This window comes from Curcuma longa, chromosome 1, assembly GCF_044706935.1.
Source record: "Curcuma longa cultivar G26 ecotype Majalengka, Jawa Barat chromosome 1, ITB_CL_G26_1.1, whole genome shotgun sequence".
NCBI classification, from domain to species: Eukaryota; Viridiplantae; Streptophyta; class Magnoliopsida; order Zingiberales; family Zingiberaceae; genus Curcuma; species Curcuma longa.
Window position 1 is genome coordinate 17,216,128 of NC_133861.1, and position 21,823 is coordinate 17,237,950.

Below are 21,823 nucleotides of genomic sequence, written 5' to 3' on the forward strand. Positions count from 1 at the left end.
GCTAGCTGTTTCCCTATAATATTTGTCTCCGCTCTTCAGTGTTCTGCCAGCCTGGCTTACACATGGAGATCGCTGTGCCCAGTTGTAGTCCAATATAATCCTTTCCATTTGTAATTAAAAATAACTTGTCCATCTGGGAACAGAGGAAGGATAGTTCATAGCGCTCTGTTTTGATATTTTACCCAAGTGTTCTGAAATAGACATGTCATCCACCAATTCAACCAAAAAATCATTGAACCAAATAAGATATTGTTGTCCAATTCATGTACAATTAAGGTTGAATATTCAATTAAAATTAAATCGAATAGAATAAATTAAAAACTGAATAAATCAATTTTTTTAAAATCAATTGAACCGATTGAATTTTTAATAAAAATTAAATAAATCAAACTGATATTTTTTAATTAATTTGGTTAAAAATTAAATTAATTAAAACTTTTAAATATTATAAAAATTTTATTAATTAATTAAAATTTTATAAATTTATTTACTTAAAATTTATAAATTATTTTTTTCTAATTTAAATAATTCAATTTATTCAATTTAACCGAATAAAAAATTTTAAAATTGAAAATCGAACCGAATTAACTGATTTTTTTAAAAAAAAAATCAAAATTTTGAAATAACTGAATCAAATTTTTTAATTCGATCGGTTCGATCGATTTATTTGACTTAATCAAATTTTTTCTCACCCCTATGTACAATTACTTTGCAAGTCAATTCAACTGTTTGATACCAGCAGAGAAAGTTGAGATTTGAGCTAAAACGAAAGCAATCTAAAGTCTAATAGAAGCAAACTAAGCTGTGGCAATTCAGAAGGCTCGTCGATCACCATGGGCTTAAAAAACATAAAGAAAATGATTACACTTACCATACAACAACATAGACACTCAGTTCCTAAACACTCTATGAATGATAATTACATTTTTTTTCAAAAAAAAAAAAACAAGAACTAGTCGTCTATGTGATCCATACTAACACTCGAACAACAAAACTCCGAGTGAACATTTGACTTTCCTATCGATCATATGTAAATATTTCAGAAATAATTGTGTTGGAACATCAAGTAGTCCAAGAGTACCTTGTTAGCTAATCTTTAAAGCGTCCCAAAAGCAATAGCTAAATTAGATTGCCTCCCTTTCTTGCCGAATCCACCGAATCCAACATTTCCTTTATGCATCATTGCTACAAATTCGTGGTAATCTATGCGTCCATCCTGCAAAGAGGTAAAGGAGAAAAGGTGAGGAATTTCCTGTCCTGATATAGTTTATCGGCAAAAGGTTATAGTAGATGTCATAAAATTTACATTATCTTGATCGACGTCTTTGATCATATCCTCTAGTTTGACATCTTCTATACCAAACTCTTCACAAGCCTTTTGTAGCTCATCTTGAGTTATGTAACCACTCCCATCTTTGTCGAAATATGAGAAGGCAGCAAACAAATGGTCCTCCTTCTCTATCTTGTTTAGGTGCAAAGTGGCAGCTACAAACTCACCATAGTCGATAGTGCCACTATTATCAAAATCTGCCTAAAATTTCCAAATCCCAAGAAATAGAAACAAGATGATAAGAAAGAGTTTTGAGTTAATATGCTTGATGAAATCTTGTCATTTGTTTTGTGTTCAACACGTATTCTCAAGAAAATGAAGTGATCATGATGTACACAACTTTGGTGGACAATAATGGCAAAAGGATATGTTCTTTTAACAGAATCCTGGTTGTTAAACTGCACATCATGATAACTTTTGCATTTTTGAACACTTACCGCTTGCATAAGTGCAGAAATCTCGGACTCCTTTAGATTAGCACCAACTCTTTCTAAACCAGCCTTGAGTTCTTCAAATGTTATTTGTCCACTATTGTCTGTGTCTATCATCTTAAACATTTGCTTTAGGCCAGCAATTTCATCCTCCGAAAGTTGTTCAGCAATTACCTTCAAAATCTCATCTTAGAACACAGGATTCGGAGAAAGCGGAGATGATAAAAAAAACACCATAACATAAAATATTTGAACCAGTGTAATGACAGGAAAGAAAATAAGATGCTACATTGGAAGGACATGAATATGGTCGAGTCAACTTGTGCATTGTGACAATAAAACTGAGCTTCAAAGAATCACAGGAATCATTGCGATGTCAATAAGTAATGAGAAAAGAAACTACAGGAAAATCATCTTTGTTATGCAACATGCATGCAATGATCATAACCAAAACTGGAGAAATACTGTGATTTTTTGGAGTTAATTGATAAGCTCTTCAGTTGATTTGCCCAATAATCATTCATAAGAAAACATCCTATTAGTATCAACATTTAGTGCATTTTCCCCAAATAATTTCAAAGCTTACTCTTATAGCCATCTTTTTCAGCTTGTTCATTGCACAGAAGTGCTTCAATCGAGATAGGACAGCAGAGTCCAGAGGCTTATCGGGAGCCACTCCATCTATCTGAACCCATGGATGACCTGAGAGGAAACCAAGAACAAGTTAAGCAAATAAAATTCATAGTAAAACTAGATCTATGAAATAGGTACATTTACCAAGCTAGTCAAATTACCAAACTGTCATGTGGATGTGTTTTGAATCATGAAATAGAGAGAATAAGACCAAACAACAAAGCTACAACAAGACTTTTTCATGTGGATGTGTTTGTTTTATATGCAGTAGATACAATAGAACCATACTCACAGAGAAACACAATAATTAATAACTCTTGGACACAGATTAATAAATTTGCATAAACACTGATGCACCTGAATTAATAATAATTACTTACGCAAAACATCATGGGCATTTAACCGCCTCTTGGGGTCCCTAATAAGCATTCTTCTTACAAGATCTTTGGCACTATCGGAGATGCTTGGCCATGGATCTGACTCAAAATCAAGAGTTCCATGTAAAATCTCTTCGAATATACCTTGCTCGGTTTCTGTGAGTGTTGTGAATTACAGAAGATATTAGATCAGAAAAGTATAGACAAAATGGTGCTTATATAATGGGAAATATACAAACAGTATAACTTTGCTAATAAAAACTGACAAGAATAGAGAATAAATTCTCACCAGCCCAAAATGGAGGAACACCACTAAGAAGAATATAAATGATAACCCCAGCACTCCAAATATCTGCCTCAGGACCATAACGTTTTTTTAGGACTTCAGGAGCAACATAATAAGGGCTGCCAACCACATCAGTGAATCGTTCTCCTGAACAAGATAACTCGGCCATCAATAAGCTGGATGAAAGAATTTCATGCACAACTGCTCCATGAAACTAGAGCAGATTAATAGTACTTATGCAATCATTCTTTCTATGAGATATGTCATATTTAAGCAACTTCATCCATTTAAATGTTCTTAGATGACATTGGGTATTTGGAAGGACGACAACAAAAACTTTGTAAGTGAGACAAAGCAACTAGTGAAAATATGAACAGCATCTGAAGCCCATGATAGAATAAAATTCTTTTACCTTAATTCCTATATAGCTAATCAATATCCACATGGATGTTGAATAAAATTATTTTACCTCAATTTCTATATAGCTAATCAATCCAGCATTGAAGCCCATGATTAGGACCATAATCTAGATGCAAAGTAAAGCTTGGATAAATCAACTCAAATGTTTAATTGACTAAGAACTACTAAAACTTTCAGGTGATTCAAAATAAAAGATGTTGAAAGAAAGTTGGATATATTTACTATGATCCTGCAAGACAATTAGGACCAAAATCACAAGCATGCTCAAGCAAAGATGCATCTTGAGTTGCATAACAATATTAACAAGAAGAAAATTGAAAGAAGAAGATCAGCACCTGGTTTGAAGAAAATAGACAGTCCAAAGTCAATTGTCTTAAGAGGTGCATCCTCCATTTGGTTGACAAAAAGAAAATTTTCCGGCTTCAAATCACGATGCATGACCCCCATCGAGTGGCAAGCTTCTACAACACCTACGATTACCCTTGCGAGCTCCGCAGCCTTTCTCTCTGTGTAGTGCCCCTTCTGAATGATTCTGTCAAACAGCTCGCCCCCAGCACATAGCTCCATGACAACATGAACAGCCATTGCGTCTTCATAAGCCTCTTTGATGGAAACGACAGTTGGGTGGCCGGCCAAGTGATGCATTATTTGGATCTCCCTCCTAACATCTTCCACATCCTCATCCGTCGTCAACTTTCTCTTCAAAATGGACTTGCAAGCAAACTCATTGCGAGTTGCCTTCTCTACGCAGAGATATGTGGTACCAAATTGTCCTTGTCCGAGCTTCCTACCTAAGCTGTAAATATCCTTCAAATTTTCAGTTTGGCGCTTCAAAACGAAGTCTGCTTGTAGCCCTGCGATACTGGAGGCTCTCTTGACATGTGCGGGCCTGTTGGGTCTGTCCGTTGACGACCTGTCAGGTGCAGGTTTCGCCTCCACTACTGGGACCTTGACAGGCTTCTGCTCATCTTCATGAATGTTAACCGGTCGGGGCGCCTGGGTGTCCGCTTTAGCTGATGAGGACGAGGTGGAGGACCCTTCGCCGGAGCCTTTGCTACCAGAAGCTGTAAGAGAGTCCTGCTTTGCACGGCTTCGCCAAAAAGTAGCAGACAATGATTGAAAGAATGCATTTCTCGAAAGGGTCGTTGGTCCAACGCATATATTCCCCATTTCGATTCAAGAATCAATGTTCCCGGCGATGCCTCTTCGACATTGGATCGAACTGCTCGTGGCAAATCCAAACAAAACTGAATCCCACGCCCTATGTCGATCAAATTCCTTGCTTTGCTGGAACTCCGAGACAAGACCACGTAAAAATTGGATCTTGCAACGCGGATGCGCATTCAAGTTTACAAACCGATCAAATGGAAAACAATGAGAAACCGAGAAAATCCCCTTCATGCGTAAAGAAGCGATTCAAAAACATTTGCGGAATCGAAACAAAACGAAGGGGGAGATGTCGACAAATCCCCCGTCCGATTCAGAAGGGCCTGTCTTGCGACGAATCCCGCGAAGAGAATGTGGAGGAGAGGAAGGGAGGCGGAGGAGGACGGAAAACAGGAAGAGGACGTGCCGAGGTCAGCGGAAACCGGCAGCTTTCCGTCGCATCTCATGGGCGATTGTATTCGGCTCTACCTATCACGAAGCCAAACGATTGAAGAATTAATTTTTACTTATTAATCATCCACATTAAGCAATTGGAGGAATATGGTCGATGGGTGATTGAAATTTAGGAATGAAACGGAAATAGAATAATTTTATTTCACATTTTAGAGATTAATCATGACTTTAAAGAACACACCACATCTTAATAATTCATGAAAAAAACAACTACAAATCACGACCAATGTTGAAATTAATATAATTTATTTATTTTTTCTTAGGAAGGTGAGAATGCAAATAGCACAGGTCCAATAATTTCCTTGATTTTTTTCTATAATGGTATCTCACTCATTAATCTTAAAGTGATTAATTCTAAAATTGAATGATTCAACAGATGACCTACTCAGCTTGATAAATTTTTCTCCTTAAATATAATATATTTTGAGTGAAATTTGAACTCTTCTTTAAGGAGTTTGTCCCATCTCTTACTATTACACCTTCAAATATCTAATAATTTCTTTGATTTTTTTATACCACTATCCAATTTATACTATAACTAATTCTAGGATGGACGGTTCAATCTCATATTCTACCTATCAAATAAATTCAAAAAGTGAAATGACTTTTGACTTAGCACCCCAACGTTATCAGTTATTTAAATGTCGTATGTATTGCCTAGATTTTGAACTCTAGTTACTTGAGAAAAACATCATGTCTCCAATTCGATCTCCATAAAAAAATTTCATCAACTATCAGAATAAATCGAGCCTCCGATTCAGTCCCATAAAATTTTTTTATCTACTATCAGAATAATCAAAAAGTACAAATAAATCCTAATAGACAATCCAATATCATAAGATTTTTAAACTCCTCAAATTTAATATGTTTATATGAAATTTGAATTTTTTAAAGAGTTCATCCCATTTCTTATCATCGCATAGTAGCCCGGGACTCCAATAATTTTTTTGATGATCCCTGCTATGTGTGCTCTGTATTCTTGTTTTATCTTGTGATGGCAGTGGCTGTCCGTTTAGGACTAGATGCAGCTCATCCCTTCAATTTGTTTCAAGTGTAGCTTTTCTTGTGTCCTCTCTTTTTGGACCTTTCTTCCTTCTTCAGTTGTCCTAAATTTATATGACTGCTGCCCATCATCTTTATTTGTTCTGTATATGTTTGCGGATCAATTTGGATTTGCTTGTCTTTTCACGGAGTTTGCAGTAAAACGATCCAGTAATTTTCAGTATCATTTAATTGTTAATAAACAAAGTAAAAAAACAGCCGTCTTCAATTAACCTGAGTGAATTGATTATATTGTTAATTTGTGGAACTAAACCCAAGATAGAACAAATATTAATCAGTCCAGTAATTCCTAAAAATATTTATTTTCCTTTCTCTTAACCATTTTATGTAAATATTTACATAATCCATTATCCATTCCGACGGGTTCTCTTCATCAACCTCATGTCACTATGACACTGATCCTTGCATCATTTAGACAATTATCTACTATAATATTATTTAAATTTAAATAAATTTTATTTTATTTTATTATTATTAATTAATTTTTTAAAATGTACTTAATTCATAATCAAACATTCAATTTTATATGACAATTTATATAACTGTATAAGTCTAAATACCAGTTTTAAAATATCTCTTTAATACTTTACTATTATAAAAAATATTAGATGTCCTCCCTCCCCTCGTTTTAACCATTCTTTCATCCCTGTAAAAAATAATCTAGAATTTTTTTATATATTATTGATTTGACAGACATATATACTATTTTTAAAATTTTATTAAAATCATATTAAATAGTTGTATAATTTAACTTTAATTTTAAATAATTATGATTTTAAAAAATTTATTTTACATTTTAACAATAGAATTTAAAATTAAAATAGATGAATGTACACACTCGTTTTCGTTGAGAATTATTTAAAAATTAACGGCATCATAACGGCGTCACGCCGACCGTGAATAACCGTTTGTTTTTACTAATTTGTATTTATTTTATTTTCCTAATATTTCTCCTCGTGCCAATGTGAACATCGTTTCTCTGCATATTTTCTGCTATCGGTCGCGTTCCTTCTCGATTCCTTCGATCTCTGTACAGATTTTCCCACAAACTTCTACTTTTCCTCCCCTGCCGATCGATCCACCTGCTCTCGGCTCCTTTTGATCGGAAAGTAACAGTTTTTCTCAGGATTTCGACCGCATTTTGGTGGAAAATTGGCGTTTTCTCGGCAATCAGGGGGGTTTCTCGGTGCTTCCGCCTCGAAATTGTCCGCCAGAGAGATTCTAGGCATTCTTCTCCCAGGCCGTTGGATCGTCTGCGGTGATGGTGGGAAGGATAATGCGGTGGCGGTCACGGCCGCCGCTGCCGAATAAGTTTAAGGTGAGGCTACAGGTGAAGAGGGTCGAAGGGGTAAGAGCCGAGAAGGAGCCGGACGTGGAGAGAAAGGTGATTGCGGAGGTAAGATGGAAGGGGCCGAAGGTGACCCTGAGGTCGCTCACGAGGACGGTGAGGAAGAACCGGACGAGGGAGGAAGAGGTGGACGATGGAGGCGTGGTAGTGTGGAATGAGGAATTTGAATCTGTGTGCACCCTGACTCCGAACAGGGAGAATGCATTTTATCCATGGGAGGTTGCAATCAATGTGCTCAATGTGAGTTTAAAAAGGCCTTCTTGCATTCTGCTGTTTGTTATCATGTTTGCTCTTCGACCTTCTGCAAACATTTCCTTCACAGTTCTGTCTGAAAAATGGTGATTATTAGGGTTATCTTGCCCAGATTGCATAGTTTTGGTTCATAATTACACAGTTGATGCACGATTCATCTCAACACTGATATGGAATTTCAAAATTTTCACATAGGTGAAAACTCTTAATAGTTTCAGGTTTTGATTAGTCATTTAGTAATTTTGTGAGTTTTCTGGTTGATGCATGTTAAGTAAATGTTGTTCTTTGTCGTTGTATTGTGAAATAATCAAAATCTTGCAATTTTAATCTGTATGTATGTTCTATTCTCCTTTCAATTTATTTTGTTTAATCCTTTTCCTTTCCACAGATTTTTCATTGTTTTAAGTTTTGTTAATCTGACTCTATCGTTTTCCTTGCTCATTCTTCATATTAATTTTGTGAAGCCTGACAGACTTTAATTAACAGTTCTCTTTTGAGAATTCTATATGTTTAAATACTACTGTTAGTGTTGGTATCTTACAGCTGGAGATACTCTATGCTTTATTTTCAAAGCAACATTTGTATCCTTGTCTTTCCTGCTTAGTCAACTATTGCACGTGTCCCCATCGCTTCACCAGCGTTTACTACCATTTTCCTGATAGGTTTGTTTAGAATCGAAGATTATTTCATTTCCAAACATGTAGATTTGTTTATATTGATATTTGTCAAAATGATTAACACCATCAACAATTCTTTTGCATCCATTTTTTAGTTATTTGGTGGATGGTTTCAAATATATGCATATATACCTTTTACTTTTTAGTTCCATTCTCAAAATGAAAAACACATTTCCTTGTGAAAAATCTCAGTCATACAAATATTTTTGTTGGCAATAAGTCCGAACTTGATAATGTTGAAATTTCCTATGTGCTGTGAACTTGATGACTTAGTACTTCATTGAAATTCTTAAATCCTTGCATTCTTAGATTTATTTAATTTTTTTCAAGTAAATAAGTTTCACTCCATTCAAACCTGCTTGAAAGAGCAATGTAGCCAGTTTACTATTTGGCATACTAAACCTGCTTTACTTGAAAACATATCACATAATAAAGAGTTTATTGGATCTACTTATGTTTGAACTCAATATCTTGTGCTAACCTAAATAGAATTCCTTCTGGCCTAGAGCTCAATCCCTGTTGCAAAGAACAAGGTATCTCTTCTTGGAGTGGCTTCAATGAACATTGCAGAATTCATTACTGCTGAAAAGGAGGTTGATCTAAGTCTTCCGTTGTCATTGCCTACTGCTGCAGAGCCTCAGTTATCCCTTCACGTATGTTAAAAAACTTGGTAGACACTGAGGTTTGATGTTAGAATATATAAGATTGCTATTTCATTATATTTAACAATTAATGATAGAGGCTAGTAGAATAGTAGACTAGTTCCTCTTAACTTGCTTAATTTCATTAAAAGTTGTTCTTTTTTTTTGTCTGCAACGTGAAATGTGTGGTAAATGGCCATAGTTTATTTCTTTTCAGAGTAATTTTCATGGAACACTCTCCCCTATATGCCTATGCTCATTTACTTTCTCTTTCATTTTTTTGCTTAGCTTCTTGGATCATTGTCTTGAACATTTTTATCTAAGTACACACTTCCACAATGTGACATTTGAGTTGGGTTCATTTTACATTTTACAGGTAGCTCTTAATATATTGGAATTTAGAGTTTCTGAGTATTCACATGATGTGATACAGAGGCCACTTACATCTCCCATATCACCTCCCTCTGTTGAAGTTCTCCCTTTTGAAAAAGATGAGCATCCAACTCTCAAAGCTGGATGGAAGAAGGTGAAAACTTTGACTGAGTTTGTGTCTATTCGGAGATCCAGTAAGGCATGCCAAGATGATGATGGCAGTGAGAAATGCTCTTCTAGGAGTGATGATGCGGAGTATACTTATCAATTTGATATGGATTCCACTGACGACGATGACAAAGAAATAGAAGACAACAAAAAGGATATTAAAATTAGGAAGTCATTTAGTTATGGCACATTAGCAACTGTTAACAATATTAGTTCTGAGATGAAATCAGATGGAGAGTTTGAAGATTGGGTATATTACAATCATAGAAGATCAGATGTAAATTCTTCACATGTGAAGGAAATAATCATCATCATCATCAGTTCCTGAACTTTCGATGCCAAAGAGGAGCATCCTTTCTTGGAAGAAAAGGAGGTTGAGATTTATATCTCCTAAGCCTAAAGGGGAACCATTATTAAACAAAGCAAATGAAGAGGGAGGAGATGACATTGACTATGACCGAAGGCTGCTTAGTTCCTCAGATGAATCTCATTTTTCAATCGTATGTTTTTTTCTCTTGTTTGACAAACATGTAGTAAGTAATAAATGAAGAATCTGGAGGGAAATCAATAATGTTATCATGTTCATTTGCAGAGTTACAAAGGAGAGGATGATGATGCTACAGACCAATCACCATATCCAAATTTGACAACGACTGCTTTGTCATCGGGAGATGGGAATCAAAAGCTATAATGAACCGTGACAGGAACATGAAGCTTGCAACTGAAATCTTTTTTGCATCTATCGACCAGAGGTGCGAGAGTGCATCAGGTGAGAGTGCTTGCACTGCTCTTGTTGCGGTTATTGCTGACTGGTTTCTTAGAAACCAGGATTTGATGCCTGTCAAATCACAGTTTGATAGCCTCATCCAAGAAGGCTCCCTAAAGTGGAGAAAGCTTTGCGAGAACCAGGAATATATGGAACGCTTTCCTGACAAACACTTTGACCTTGAAACAGTAATTGAAGCAAAGATTGGGTCAATTTCTGTGGTTTCAGATAAATCTTTGATTGGTTTTTTCCATCCCGAAGGCACTGACTGCAACAATGCCTTTGACTTCCTACATGAAGCCATGTCTTTTGACAGTATGTGGGATGAGATCTGCCAATCTGGTTCAGAATGCTCAACTGATGGATGCAAACCACAAGTATATATAGTCAGTTGGAATGATCATTTCTTTATCCTCAAGATTGAACAAGATGCTTACTATATAATTGACACACTTGGTGAGCGGCTCTACGAGGGGTGCCAGCAGGCATACATCCTAAAGTTCGATGACAACGCATCCATTCGTAAGGTTTCGAGTAACACTGAGTCTGTAAGTGGCGTTGCTGAGTGCTTGGATCAGGAGAATGACATGGCTATGGAAGGAGATCTTGTGTGCAGGGGGAAGGAGACATGCAAGGAATACATCAAGAGCTTCTTAGCAGCCATTCCAATCAGGGAACTGCAAACCGACGTCGAGAAAGGGCGGATCACTTCAACTCTCTTTCATCAACGCCTGCAGATTGAGTTCCATTACACTCAGTGATCCAATGAGCTCAGTCTCTCGACTCCGTATCAACATGCAGATGCTACAGCTCAAGAATTTACGCAACCGCCAGAAGTTCTTGTTGTATAGAATTTATGATGTTCCAGGCTATCGTTTTTGTGTTTTTCGGTGATGGCTAATAGAGATTAGTCCCTTTTTTTTCTTTTTCAATTGACTCAACTAACAATATTAACTTTGTGGTGTGTTTCCAGCCCTATTATGAAGCTGGTCTTCTAGTAACAAATGAATACAGAATTTGGTTGAAATTTCTGCTTTAATGTTCTTGGTTTGGATACATTTTTTTGATGTTTACTTTTGCTAATTATGTTTCAATGCAAACAACAGAATAATGCCAATTTCAAAGCTCAAACTCTCACACTGATCGATCAAAAGTTATTTGTACGCAGGTCAATCAAATAGTACAAAACTCCTCCGACCTCGCAATTCTTACAATTGATTTCTTCCTTCCCCGGTGCTATCCGTGTCTTCCCTCACCGGAAAGCGGCACAACCTCGGCGAGCGGCGTCGGCAGGGGACTGGGGAGCGGCGACGTTCGGCAGAGAGGGCACGTCGGCCGCAACCTCAGCCACGGGTCAACGCACCGCAAGTGGAACACGTGGCCGCACTCCGGCAGCACGCGCACCACGTCCGACTCCTTGTAATCCGACAAGCAAATTGAGCAGCACGCCGCCGCCGGCGCGCTGCCATGGATCCCCGCCACCTTCGCCTGCGCGTACCGCATCTTCGGGTAGCTCTTCAACGTAGCTTCGTCGACGCCGCCCTCCAGGTCCACAGACGGCTCCGCGGCGGCGGCTGCTGCTGCAGTGTTGGCCCGAGTACAGAAATAGGACGCCAGAGTAAGCGTAGTGATGAGGAGGAGCATGCCGATGGAGACACCGATGCCGTAGCCGAACCCCCCGATGTTGTCGGAGCCGAACATCCCGGCGCTGCTGGGCGCGGTGGCGTTCTCCATCAAAGATTTCTTATTAAGCGTCCACAGCTATTAATCAGAGAAGAAGGTAATTATTACATTCTGGAGAAGATTTGCACCAGATGAAGCTTCTGCGTCCAGGGAGTTAGGATCTGAGGACAGAGCTGGAATGAAGGAAGAAGCAAAAGCTTGATCGGCTTGAGGATGGATTCATATAATAAACTGAAATGATAATAAATCGAACAAGTTGTTGCATTGTAGATTTTTTTTTTAAATAGAAAGTCAATGCATATGTGATCGTGTTCCATAGATTAATTTGTAATTGAGATGATTTCTGGATATGTATACAGTTTGCGCGACTCTATGCCTTTATCTACAGCTGTTTGTGCAGTTGATGGATGCTGCCAGCTGAGATTTCGTGTTCTTTCTTGGTTTTTCTTAGTATTTTGCTCCTACTGACCTCGTCAACTATTTTGTCGACAAATCTAGTTTGATGAATGAAATTCTTTTAGATGGAATGCCATTTTAACTTGTAGGAATTAAGCCGGGGGTTCCATCCGGCGTACTGCAGCGTACCGGGCCGTGCCCCTTTACCCTTTCCCCTTTTCTTGTATAATATTGATGGTTGAGTAAAAATAATAATAATATGTAGAGCTACTGTGTGAAAGGCTCATTTGTATGTGTTTTAAAAGATAGTTCTGTGCACGGAATCCTAAAATGTGGAGTTCCGAAAAAAAATAAAAAATTATTGTATATAATTTTATCCTAGAGGCCGCTTCTTCCACGTGAATTTCCTACAAAGTGAGGCTGCGCATCTGTTTTGTACTTTTGTTAGTTCAAATCCATTTGAATAGGGACTTCGCTGTGATCTGATTAAATCCAGGTCAACCAGATTTCATTATTAACCCAATTGGAGTAATCAACGACTACCGTCACGAGGTGTATCCGTTATGTTCCTGCCTCCTGACACGGTACGGTGACAAAGACCTCCTAAAATACTCACGATTAATAATATTACCTTACACACTTAGTCTTATTTTTTTAATTTTTTTAATTTAAATATTAAATAATAAATCTTAAATCTTTAAAAAAATAACACTAATGTTCACGGATAAATATACAGGGAATATGCCAGATGATATTTTATTATATATATATATATTAATTCCGTTGTATATCATAAACATAACGGGAAGCTTCCAGCTCCAATTTCTCTTGACGTGTGGTTCACGTTGCACTTACCAAAATCCATTGAATATTTTTACACAAAAATCACTCATTATTATTTTCCTCAAAAGTATATTCTTCTTCTTTTTTTAATTAAATAATATTTTAATATGCTTATAAATTTTAAAATATTCATATTCCAGCTGCTTATAGCAGCACATTTGCCCAACCTCTTTTGTCTTCCCATTGATAATTTTATCAATAAGCCATGTTAGTTAGCCTTTCAATAATGAATTTATCCGCCCTGCTTATATTTATCACAACTGCCTCTCCAGTTCTACGTTTGATTGGTAACCAATAGCAGCCACAAATTGGCCGTTCCCCTTTGACTGCAAATGCTAAAGAAACGAATAAGATTTTAAATCAGACAAGTCAAATGCCGTGTGTTAACTCCATATAGTTAATTGAATAGTAAATAGACCAAGAATTCGTTAACAAATGTTCAATTCGAACAACATTTTCTCAACACCACCTAAAACATCACTTGAAACATAACTAGAAACGGTATGTTATGGTGCAAGACCAATTCACGCACTAGCCAACCAATGCACAAGAAATGTAATTCAAAGGTAGACGAAGATGGTCATAACTAGTATGAAGCTGATAAGCACATTGCATTAATATTGTACCAGAATTTAGCAAGTACCAACAACAAAATGCAACAAAACAAGTTCAAGGATTCAATACCAAGTATTCTGTCTATTGCTGCGCACACTGCACTCTCTGGCCACCACCTCCATGGAGATCATCATCCTCCTCATAAGCTTCTTGTGCCTGAGCTTGCTTCCTTCGCATTTCTTCCTCAATATTAACATCATGTAACGTTGTTTCTTCGCACTCATCCAGCTCCATATCAGTCATCTGTGAACGGGGCCTTGGTGGGAGTACTGCCTCGAGAGCTTTGCATTGATCTGGTGTTAATGAATCAGGAAAATCAACACTAAAATGGATGTACAGCTTCCCCTTCATGAAGGGCCTCTGGTACATAGGCATCCCCTCATCATTTATTGCTTTGAATTGATCTGCATCAATCATTATTTTTCAAGCAGTGAGGATGCGTTAGAACCAATAACATCAACAAATATAAACAGATTTATAGCAGAGGTTTTTTTTAAATACTCAATGCTTACCGGGCTTTACAACTTCACCAGGGTTTGATTTGATAAGCAATTGTCGGTTATCTAAGTGGGTCAAAACAAATTGGAAGCCACAAAGTGCTTCAGTGAGGGACAGTGTGTGCTCATAAAAGAGATCGTCTCCCTTTCTCTTAAACTTGGGGTGTTCCTTTTGTTGAAGGACAAATACAATATCTCCAGTCACTGTCTCAGGCTGCAAAACCATAAGCAATCATCATTAGGTTCAATTTCTATTGAGTTGGATTGGGCTATTTGAATCACTCAAATGCAACAGGAGTAGAACATACTGCTTCATCTGCCTCTCCAGGGAAGGTAACCTTCTGGCCGTTCTGCATACCCTTCTCAACCACAACCTCCATAACTTTCTTTTCCTGCACAACTTTCTCACCTTTACATTCTGAACATCGATCCTTTGCATTGATCGTCTCCCCAGTTCCTTTACACTCACTGCAAGGTTGCTGCATTTGCTGGATCATGCCAGGCCCTAACTGTCGAATTGTTACCTTCATACCGGAACCTTGACAGCCAGAGCACTTCGTTGAAGCACCAGACTTTGAACCTTTCCTGCAGAACATTAAAACAAGAGTGAATCCCCTTGTGCTAAAAAATCTTTGATATTAGCAATTGCCACAGCATTGCGACCACAGCAGATGACTCACCCGCTGCATTTTTGGCAGATGACATTCCGAGAAAGAGAGAGCTTCTTGGAAGTTCCATTGTACAGGTCTTCCAAAGACACCTTAAGGGGATGGATGACATCCTCTCCCCTCCTTTGCCTCTGTCCTCGGCTGCTTCCACCTCCTGCACAACAAATTATTGAGGCACATTAGCACACAACTTCTGTTATTAACTGAAAGATCTCAAAACATACCTCCAAAAGGATTTCCTCCAAAAAATGACTCAAAGATATCAAATGGATTGTCACCACCGCTGCCACCACCCATTCCCTCCTTGAGAGCATCTTCTCCATACTGATCATAGATTTCACGCTTCTCAGGGTCACTTAGGACCTCATAAGCCTGGGCCAACTCCTTGAACTGTAAAAGCATACAGTAGAGCATTATCATCATCTCAATCTTCATAGTAGCATTAGTTAATTGAATTAACAATTAAGAGATTTAGAACGACCGACGAAGGAAACAAATCAACACAACTTTAAAAATTCCAAGTGAGAAATCTATGTATCCCAAGGATTGTGACAAACCTACATCAGAAGTTTGCTTGTTCGGAACAAATCAAATATTGAACACCTGATCCAAGGGACAGACTGAACCACTGTTACTAGAAACCTAGTGAGATGAGGGGAACACTAGGGTTCCTCGAGATTGATCAGAAAGCATGGTCAGGAGGCCTCTAAAAACCATGACCGAACGGGAAAAAAAAACGCAGAAATTACATTGTATGCACAAAAACATTATGCAAACGAGGAATCTTTCGGGGGTTTTTTTCGATCTCTAAGTGATACATTTGAATGAGGTCTCGTACCAAAAAATTCCTAAATTACAACATGCCGGGATGCGAAACAAACCAACTTCTTGAAATTAGCATCCAATTCATTCACGGGTAAACATTAGTAGCATAGCTGCATCAAAAGCTAACACACAAATGGCAGTGGGCGGATAAAAAGAAACAATAAATGATAGAACAATACAACTACATGCATATAAACACAGATCGCATCGACGACCTTCTGAAGAAAGATCAGCAAATCCTTACCTTCTCGGGATCGCCACCCTTATCAGGATGGTTCTTGATAGCAGCCTTCCGATAGGCCTTCTTGAGATCCTCTTGAGAAGCCGTCTTCGGCACCCCAAGGATCTCGTAGTACTTGGTGTTATCGCTCTTCTTCGGCGCCCTCCCAAACATCTTGCCGACGAAACCTTAATCGATCAAACAAAACCGAGAACAAACGAGGAGCCACAAGATTAGCACCGCAGTCCGGAACCAATTGATACAATGCCACAGCAGCGATCACGGTCGCAGAGGAGAGGAAACCGCGCGCTCAAGAAAATCCTATCGAAGAGAGGAAGGGCCAGCCCGGAAGCATATAAGGCGTCTGGAGGTGATAGATTTGGGGTCCAGAAGGCTCCAGAAGGAGACAACGCATCTCGTTAGCGTCCAGGGGAAGAGCATTGACCGTATGATCTGTGATGGACGGTCGGATTACGGTGTTCTAGAGGTTTCTAATGGTCCTTGTTCCCAGGGGAGGATGCCTCCGTCCGCCCAACCACCCGTTTTATTGGTTTAATAATATAGTGCTCAAATTTGACCGTACTGAACAATCGAGAGCAATCAAAATTGACTTGATTTTTCTTGTTTCACGCTAAATGTTTATGAGAAGGAAATTTGGATTTGTTAACAAAGTCGGGTGTCCAAGCATTAATGGACATAAGCACTCACTGAGAAGTAAAGAAAAAAAATAATAGAAAGTAATTTTATCTTCTCCACATGGATGTTGGTAGTCAAGTTAGATCCGACTTTCATTCGGAATTGTCAAGGCATAATCATCGATTTACTATTTGGTTTATGATTCATCATAATTTAAGATTATTAATATTTTAAATTATAAATTTAAAATATATATATATAAAAGAATTTATACTGATTTAAATTCACTATATATCTCTTATAATTTTAAAAATACTTTAAATTCATTATATATCTCTTATAATTTTAAAAATACATTTTTATGTCTTGAGTGTCAAAACTTATTCGGATTTATGATAAATTGAATAATATGATCTTTATTTAGATAAACTATTTTTTTATCGTTTTAAGATTGACATGATAAATTATTTTTTTATTATTATAATTAAAAGATTTCCAAATTGAAAGATGAAAATAGAGAAGAGGATGTGAAAATGATTAAATAATTATTTATAAAATTTAAAAAATAATAGATATTAAATTTTAACTATTAATTAAAAAAATATTAAAGAATCCCAATAGTTAAAAGAAAAGTATTGTTTTCATATTTTTTTTCCAATTATTAAAAATAATAATATAATAAAAAAATATTGTCTTTGTAATGTAGTTTTTAAAATAAATTGTTATTATAAAAAAAAACTCCACCAAACCGACGGTTGACCTGGCCCGAGGTCAATTTCAAGATTGGTCAATTTTCCTCAAATATAGTTCATATTACGAGGTAGATTTTCCTATAGAATTATTTTAAAAAATTATATTCTTCAAAAGCGAATTCAGTTGGAACATTTGTTCTATCTCCATAATTTGTTCAATCTTCTCAAGACCTGTATCTTTAATTTTAACACGCCAGCAGTTACCTGTAGGCTCTACTTCATTCATAAAGGCTATTCTTGGAGGTTTCTTCCAGTTCAATCCACGTTTCAATCACCAAATTGGATCGAAGCATTTCGTCGTTGATTAACTTCGTATAACCCAGCAATCCAATTGGTGTTTTTCTCAAAAGCTAAACATGATCTGCAATCAACAACAAAAGTTTAAATATTTTATTTACTGAACGAAGACAAACCGAGAGATGCAGGTTTTATCGTCTCATCGTCTGTTAACACAGTGCTCGAACCATACGCTGTCATTCCTTTCTTACAAAAGTAAATATTGCGCAGGTCTAAGAAGGAAAGCACGTTTTACTATTCACCATTCGGCTTCCAATCGCATTAGGGCTCAAAGAATTTGGTGTCTGTCTAAGAAAACCCTTTCTTATTGTCAGCCCAAACATTATCCCATGAACCACTAGCTTTAGGACCCTCGAGGAAATTCTGGCCAGTAGGGGCAAGCAATTCGCCCTGTCCCAGTTGCTTCTGTTTCTGAGACTTTGTTCGGATGCCCAGTATCCTGAATACAAATCTCGCAAGCTCGCCATATAGCATTCCAGATCGATCGAAAAGCTACAGGTGTTAAACAAGTGGTCAACAATATCCAGTAAAAGTAAAGATAGAGACAAATTTGGCTAAAAAAAAGGAAAACTAACCTGGAGAAGAGCAGTCATGAACAAGTGAAAGGCCTGAGTATTCTGATCAATGAGTATAGCAATTCGACCAAATAAACTCACAACACCTTGCATCTAGAAAACACATTTCCAAATCGTAAGCAGAATAATAACAACCAGTTAGCATTGTGCTGAAACAAAGAGATAATTCCAAGTTGGTTTTGATAAAACTAACAGATAAGTTTGCAGTGATAAATGTCTCTTACCACACGAAGAAAGGACATCCAGAAACTTGGCGGGGATGGTGGGGGACCAAATGGATTATTTGGATCTTGGTTACCATAAGGACCTCCCATGCCCATACCATAACCGCCCATAGGGCCACCAAAGCCGCTATTGTACATGCCACCTCCATACATTCCTAAACCTCCAGACAAACCCCCATAGCTTGAGTACATATTGTTACCATAAAGACTGCCGTTTGATCCAAGACCCCCATAAGGGCTGTACATGTTAGAACCATAGCTTGAATTGTATATACTTGATCCATAACCTACAATACAATGGGGACTTCAAGACATAATGATGTTGAAACAAACAATTTCAAGAAGATCCTGACACGGTACCTCCATAATTGGCACCATAGTTCTGCCATGGCCTTGCTGGAACAGATCTTGTTAGAGTACTGTTGGTAGTAGTGACATTCCTGTCAATGGTTGGAACAACTTCACCAGGTTTTGCAGTGCCAGATGCTTCAACAATATCACTAGTGCTGCCAGAAGATGGGGGCTTAAATGGTGCAGGACCTGATGAACCACCAGCTCTTTCCCAGGGCTTTGGAGGTGGAGCACCTGCATAGAGAAGAAAGAAAATTGCAATTCAATTCACAACTCTTTGATTTGTGGATCCCAAATAAACACTTGAGGCTCGATCTAATTTCTGATCCTTAGACTTGACCATAACATCATATTTTGTATACATTTTTTTTTTAAAAAAAGAAGGTATATCTGATTCTGATGTAAGAATTCAGTCACAACATAGAATGCTGAGTAACATCACATAGAATGAGAGTGGTGGTTGAACTAGGATTAGCAGTTCTCTAACATGCATTCAGAAGCTATGGATGACCAAATTCTCAAACTTAAGAAGACCAGGTGATATCTAAGATTTAATAGACAATATAAATTTTAGATACTAATGTCCTAGCAGACAATATATTATCCAATACTTTACCTTTAGATTAAAAAATTATTAACTAGGTGAAATAACCAAATCATAACTCAAAGCTCAAAGTGAGGAAACTCAGAGGTTGCAAGGGAGCAGCGCCTTTGTTCAGACTTATTAATTAGAAAATAAATAAATATTAATTGATCATGCATTTTAGCTTGTTTATTCAAACTGATTTGAGATTGAACTGAGCACAAGCTTTTTAACAAGCTTAAGTTGACACAATGTTATCCTTATTAGTTATCCAATATTTAATCCAGTAAATAACTGAAATTTATGTTTATTTTCTTTCCTGAAATTGTAGATGAATCTCACAAACTTTAAAAAGCTTAACACAAATAATATCATAAATATATAAACATGAACTTTGTATAAGAGTATAAGATTGTATTATATTCTTTTATTGCATAGACAAACAATATAAGATCCAAAGACAAACCCTAGATAAGAGTGTAAACAAGTATATTAATGAATGATAATGAGTTAAGTTCACAAGAGTTTAGTCTTCAAGATTATTCATTAATTTTATCAAATGTAAAAATATGCTCATAGTGATCGAACATAATAGACACTTCCCCGGGACCTCATATTGGTAGGAGCTTCGTATACCGGATTACCCTTTAGTGATCGAACATAAATCAACTTTTATGAGTTATATGATTGTTCACAATGTTTGGTTCATTTAGATCCATTAATGATCACTCGATTTCCATAGTCCATTCAAATTTAGGCTTACTATGGTCGCATGATGGTCAAGGTGACGATCAATAAAAAAACTCAACAAAACATGCAACCCAGACTTCTGACCAGAATACACAAGGTCTTGTACAGAAAACATCAGCAGGCTCATGAAAACCTGTATGTCTATGGCAAAGCAACCATTTTCCAGATGGACGCTATAGCTACTAATGAGTTGTCTTGGTATAATTGATGTAGCATTAGTACAGTTGCTTTCCGTTATCTGCAGCATTACAATGTAATTAGACTAATAGCAAATAATAACTGATTTATCAGTAACCTATATAGTAGTGGCAGACTAACCAGACAATTGCAGTGTAAAGTCAAAAAATATTCCAGTTCATTGAAATTTATAAAGGATAATTTGGTAGTCAAAAACACCTCTAACAGGAAACCCTATAAAGTGTGCTTCACGATGACAGAAAGTACCAGAGGTGAACTTAATATAACATTGCAATTAGGTAAACCAAGCGTCGCACTCTTTTCATAATTCAGGGAATTGGAGAAAGGAACGGAGGGGAAAGGAATTGAACTACTTGTTTAAGAAGCTCAAATAAACAAGGGGGAGGTCAGGAGCGTATGTCTCTATTTCCATCCTCTCCCTTTCTCTCCCTTGCTCAAATCTCAATCAGGAATCAGATGTATAAAGGATCCCTAGAACGATGGGAAAACAAACCTTGAAACCCATCTGGAATATCAAGACCCAAGAATTATAAAAGTAAGACCTTTCTTTTGACTTACATAATTCCATCCACTTTCAGATCCATATATCAAGCATGCGAAACCAAAGATTAGATTCGAACAGCATAGGGGGGAAAATCGATCGAACCCCTAGTAAGATTCTTGCACGACGGCTTCAAAAATACAGGGAATGCCCACGGGCATGCAAGATTAATACCTGAGCGGAAAAAAAAGAAAGTAGCTAGAGAATCACAACCTGCAGGTGGAGAATTGGATCCCATGTCGACGGCACAGGGAAATCTACAAAAAGTGCCCACTACAATCGCTTCGTTCTCCCCCCTTCTCCTTCGCTCCTCTTTCCCTATCCGACAAAAGCGACGAGGAAATCGCCTGCCGCTTCGCCCTCCAGGCCGCGTATAAATAGTACGTCTCGTGATTGATGAATCAGACCACTTGAGATCCGAACCGATACGAATAGCATCCGGATCCGTAAACGGTGTCTCAGGTAGGCACGCTGTTTTTTTAAATGATCAAGTATCTAGACTTTTATGAATCAATTAATTTTGAAAAGTATTAGATAAATTTAAAAATGCTCATGATAATCCATCCACAACTTTGTTAAAAATTCATTATAAAATCTACTTTTACTATAATTGAGTTTTAAACCTTTCTTCAGTGTCTATGTACTTTTATGAAGAAAAAAAAACTTTCTTCGGCGTCTATATAAATTATATTTATACCGAATAAATCCTTTATAAATTGATTTTGACCTAAATAAGATTTTGGTATCAATGTAAACTATAAAATGATAAATTAATTGGGAAGATAA

The 21,823-nt window shown here is 37.1% G+C and overlaps 4 protein-coding genes and 1 pseudogene across 7 annotated transcripts; 1 reads left to right on the forward strand and 4 right to left on the reverse strand.

Moving 5' to 3' along the window:
- Positions 1-1,025: 1,025 nt before the first annotated feature.
- Positions 1,026-4,852, reverse strand: LOC141831826 (calcium-dependent protein kinase 10-like). Its single transcript, XM_074719231.1, has 7 exons — positions 3,813-4,852; positions 3,061-3,204; positions 2,775-2,927; positions 2,348-2,463; positions 1,768-1,935; positions 1,307-1,531; positions 1,026-1,216 (listed from the first exon to the last, which is right to left on the reverse strand). Exons 1-7 carry the CDS (start codon positions 4,645-4,647, stop codon positions 1,097-1,099), a joined length of 1,761 nt encoding a protein of 586 aa, XP_074575332.1. The 5' UTR covers positions 4,648-4,852; the 3' UTR covers positions 1,026-1,096.
- Positions 4,853-7,420: 2,568 nt separating this feature from the next.
- Positions 7,421-11,144, forward strand: LOC141811806 (uncharacterized; annotated as a pseudogene).
- Positions 11,145-11,619: 475 nt separating this feature from the next.
- Positions 11,620-12,117, reverse strand: LOC141825122 (RING-H2 finger protein ATL70-like). The gene has a single exon (XM_074712517.1). The coding sequence runs from the start codon at positions 12,115-12,117 to the stop codon at positions 11,620-11,622; it is 498 nt and encodes a 165-aa protein (XP_074568618.1).
- A 1,744-nt stretch (positions 12,118-13,861) lies between these two features.
- Positions 13,862-16,450, reverse strand: LOC141828250 (dnaJ protein homolog). Its single transcript, XM_074715652.1, has 6 exons — positions 16,155-16,450; positions 15,310-15,475; positions 15,098-15,239; positions 14,726-15,002; positions 14,433-14,631; positions 13,862-14,324 (listed from the first exon to the last, which is right to left on the reverse strand). The coding sequence occupies exons 1-6, from the start codon at positions 16,302-16,304 to the stop codon at positions 14,002-14,004; spliced, it is 1,257 nt and encodes a 418-aa protein (XP_074571753.1). The 5' UTR covers positions 16,305-16,450; the 3' UTR covers positions 13,862-14,001.
- Positions 16,451-17,930: 1,480 nt separating this feature from the next.
- LOC141834488 (peroxisomal membrane protein 13-like) lies at positions 17,931-21,368 on the reverse strand. Of its 4 annotated transcripts, none has more exons than XM_074721824.1 (5): positions 21,251-21,368; positions 18,975-19,199; positions 18,615-18,901; positions 18,391-18,483; positions 17,931-18,307 (listed from the first exon to the last, which is right to left on the reverse strand). In XM_074721824.1, exons 1-5 carry the CDS (start codon positions 21,273-21,275, stop codon positions 18,104-18,106), a joined length of 834 nt encoding a protein of 277 aa, XP_074577925.1. In that variant the 5' UTR covers positions 21,276-21,368; the 3' UTR covers positions 17,931-18,103. The 4 variants fall into 4 exon arrangements, with proteins under 4 accessions (XP_074577925.1, XP_074577920.1, XP_074577932.1 ...); XM_074721819.1 differs by having other exon boundaries at positions 21,212-21,368; XM_074721831.1 differs by lacking the exon at positions 21,251-21,368 and adding an exon at positions 21,055-21,189.
- Positions 21,369-21,823: the final 455 nt, after the last annotated feature.

Coding starts and splice junctions, on each gene's coding strand:
- LOC141825122 (XM_074712517.1), bottom strand. CDS start 12,117: ATGGAGAACGCCACCGCGCCCAGCAGCGCCGGGATGTTCGGCTCCGAC.
- LOC141831826 (XM_074719231.1), bottom strand. CDS start 4,647: ATGGGGAATATATGCGTTGGACCAACGACCCTTTCGAGAAATGCATTC. Junction 3,205..3,812: donor GTCTATTTTCTTCAAACCAG/GTGCTGATCTTC, acceptor TATCTTGTTCAG/GAGAACGATTCACTGATGTG. Junction 2,464..2,774: donor AAATGCCCATGATGTTTTGC/GTAAGTAATTAT, acceptor GTTTCCTCTCAG/GTCATCCATGGGTTCAGATA.
- LOC141834488 (XM_074721814.1), bottom strand. CDS start 20,545: ATGCTGCAGATAACGGAAAGCAACTGTACTAATGCTACATCAATTATA. Junction 19,200..20,382: donor ACAAGACCTTGTGTATTCTG/GTCAGAAGTCTG, acceptor TTCTCTATGCAG/GTGCTCCACCTCCAAAGCCC. Junction 18,308..18,390: donor TCATGACTGCTCTTCTCCAG/GTTAGTTTTCCT, acceptor TAACACCTGTAG/CTTTTCGATCGATCTGGAAT.
- LOC141828250 (XM_074715652.1), bottom strand. CDS start 16,304: ATGTTTGGGAGGGCGCCGAAGAAGAGCGATAACACCAAGTACTACGAG. Junction 15,003..15,097: donor ATCTGCCAAAAATGCAGCGG/GTGAGTCATCTG, acceptor AATGTTCTGCAG/GAAAGGTTCAAAGTCTGGTG. Junction 14,632..14,725: donor CTGGAGAGGCAGATGAAGCA/GTATGTTCTACT, acceptor ATGGTTTTGCAG/CCTGAGACAGTGACTGGAGA.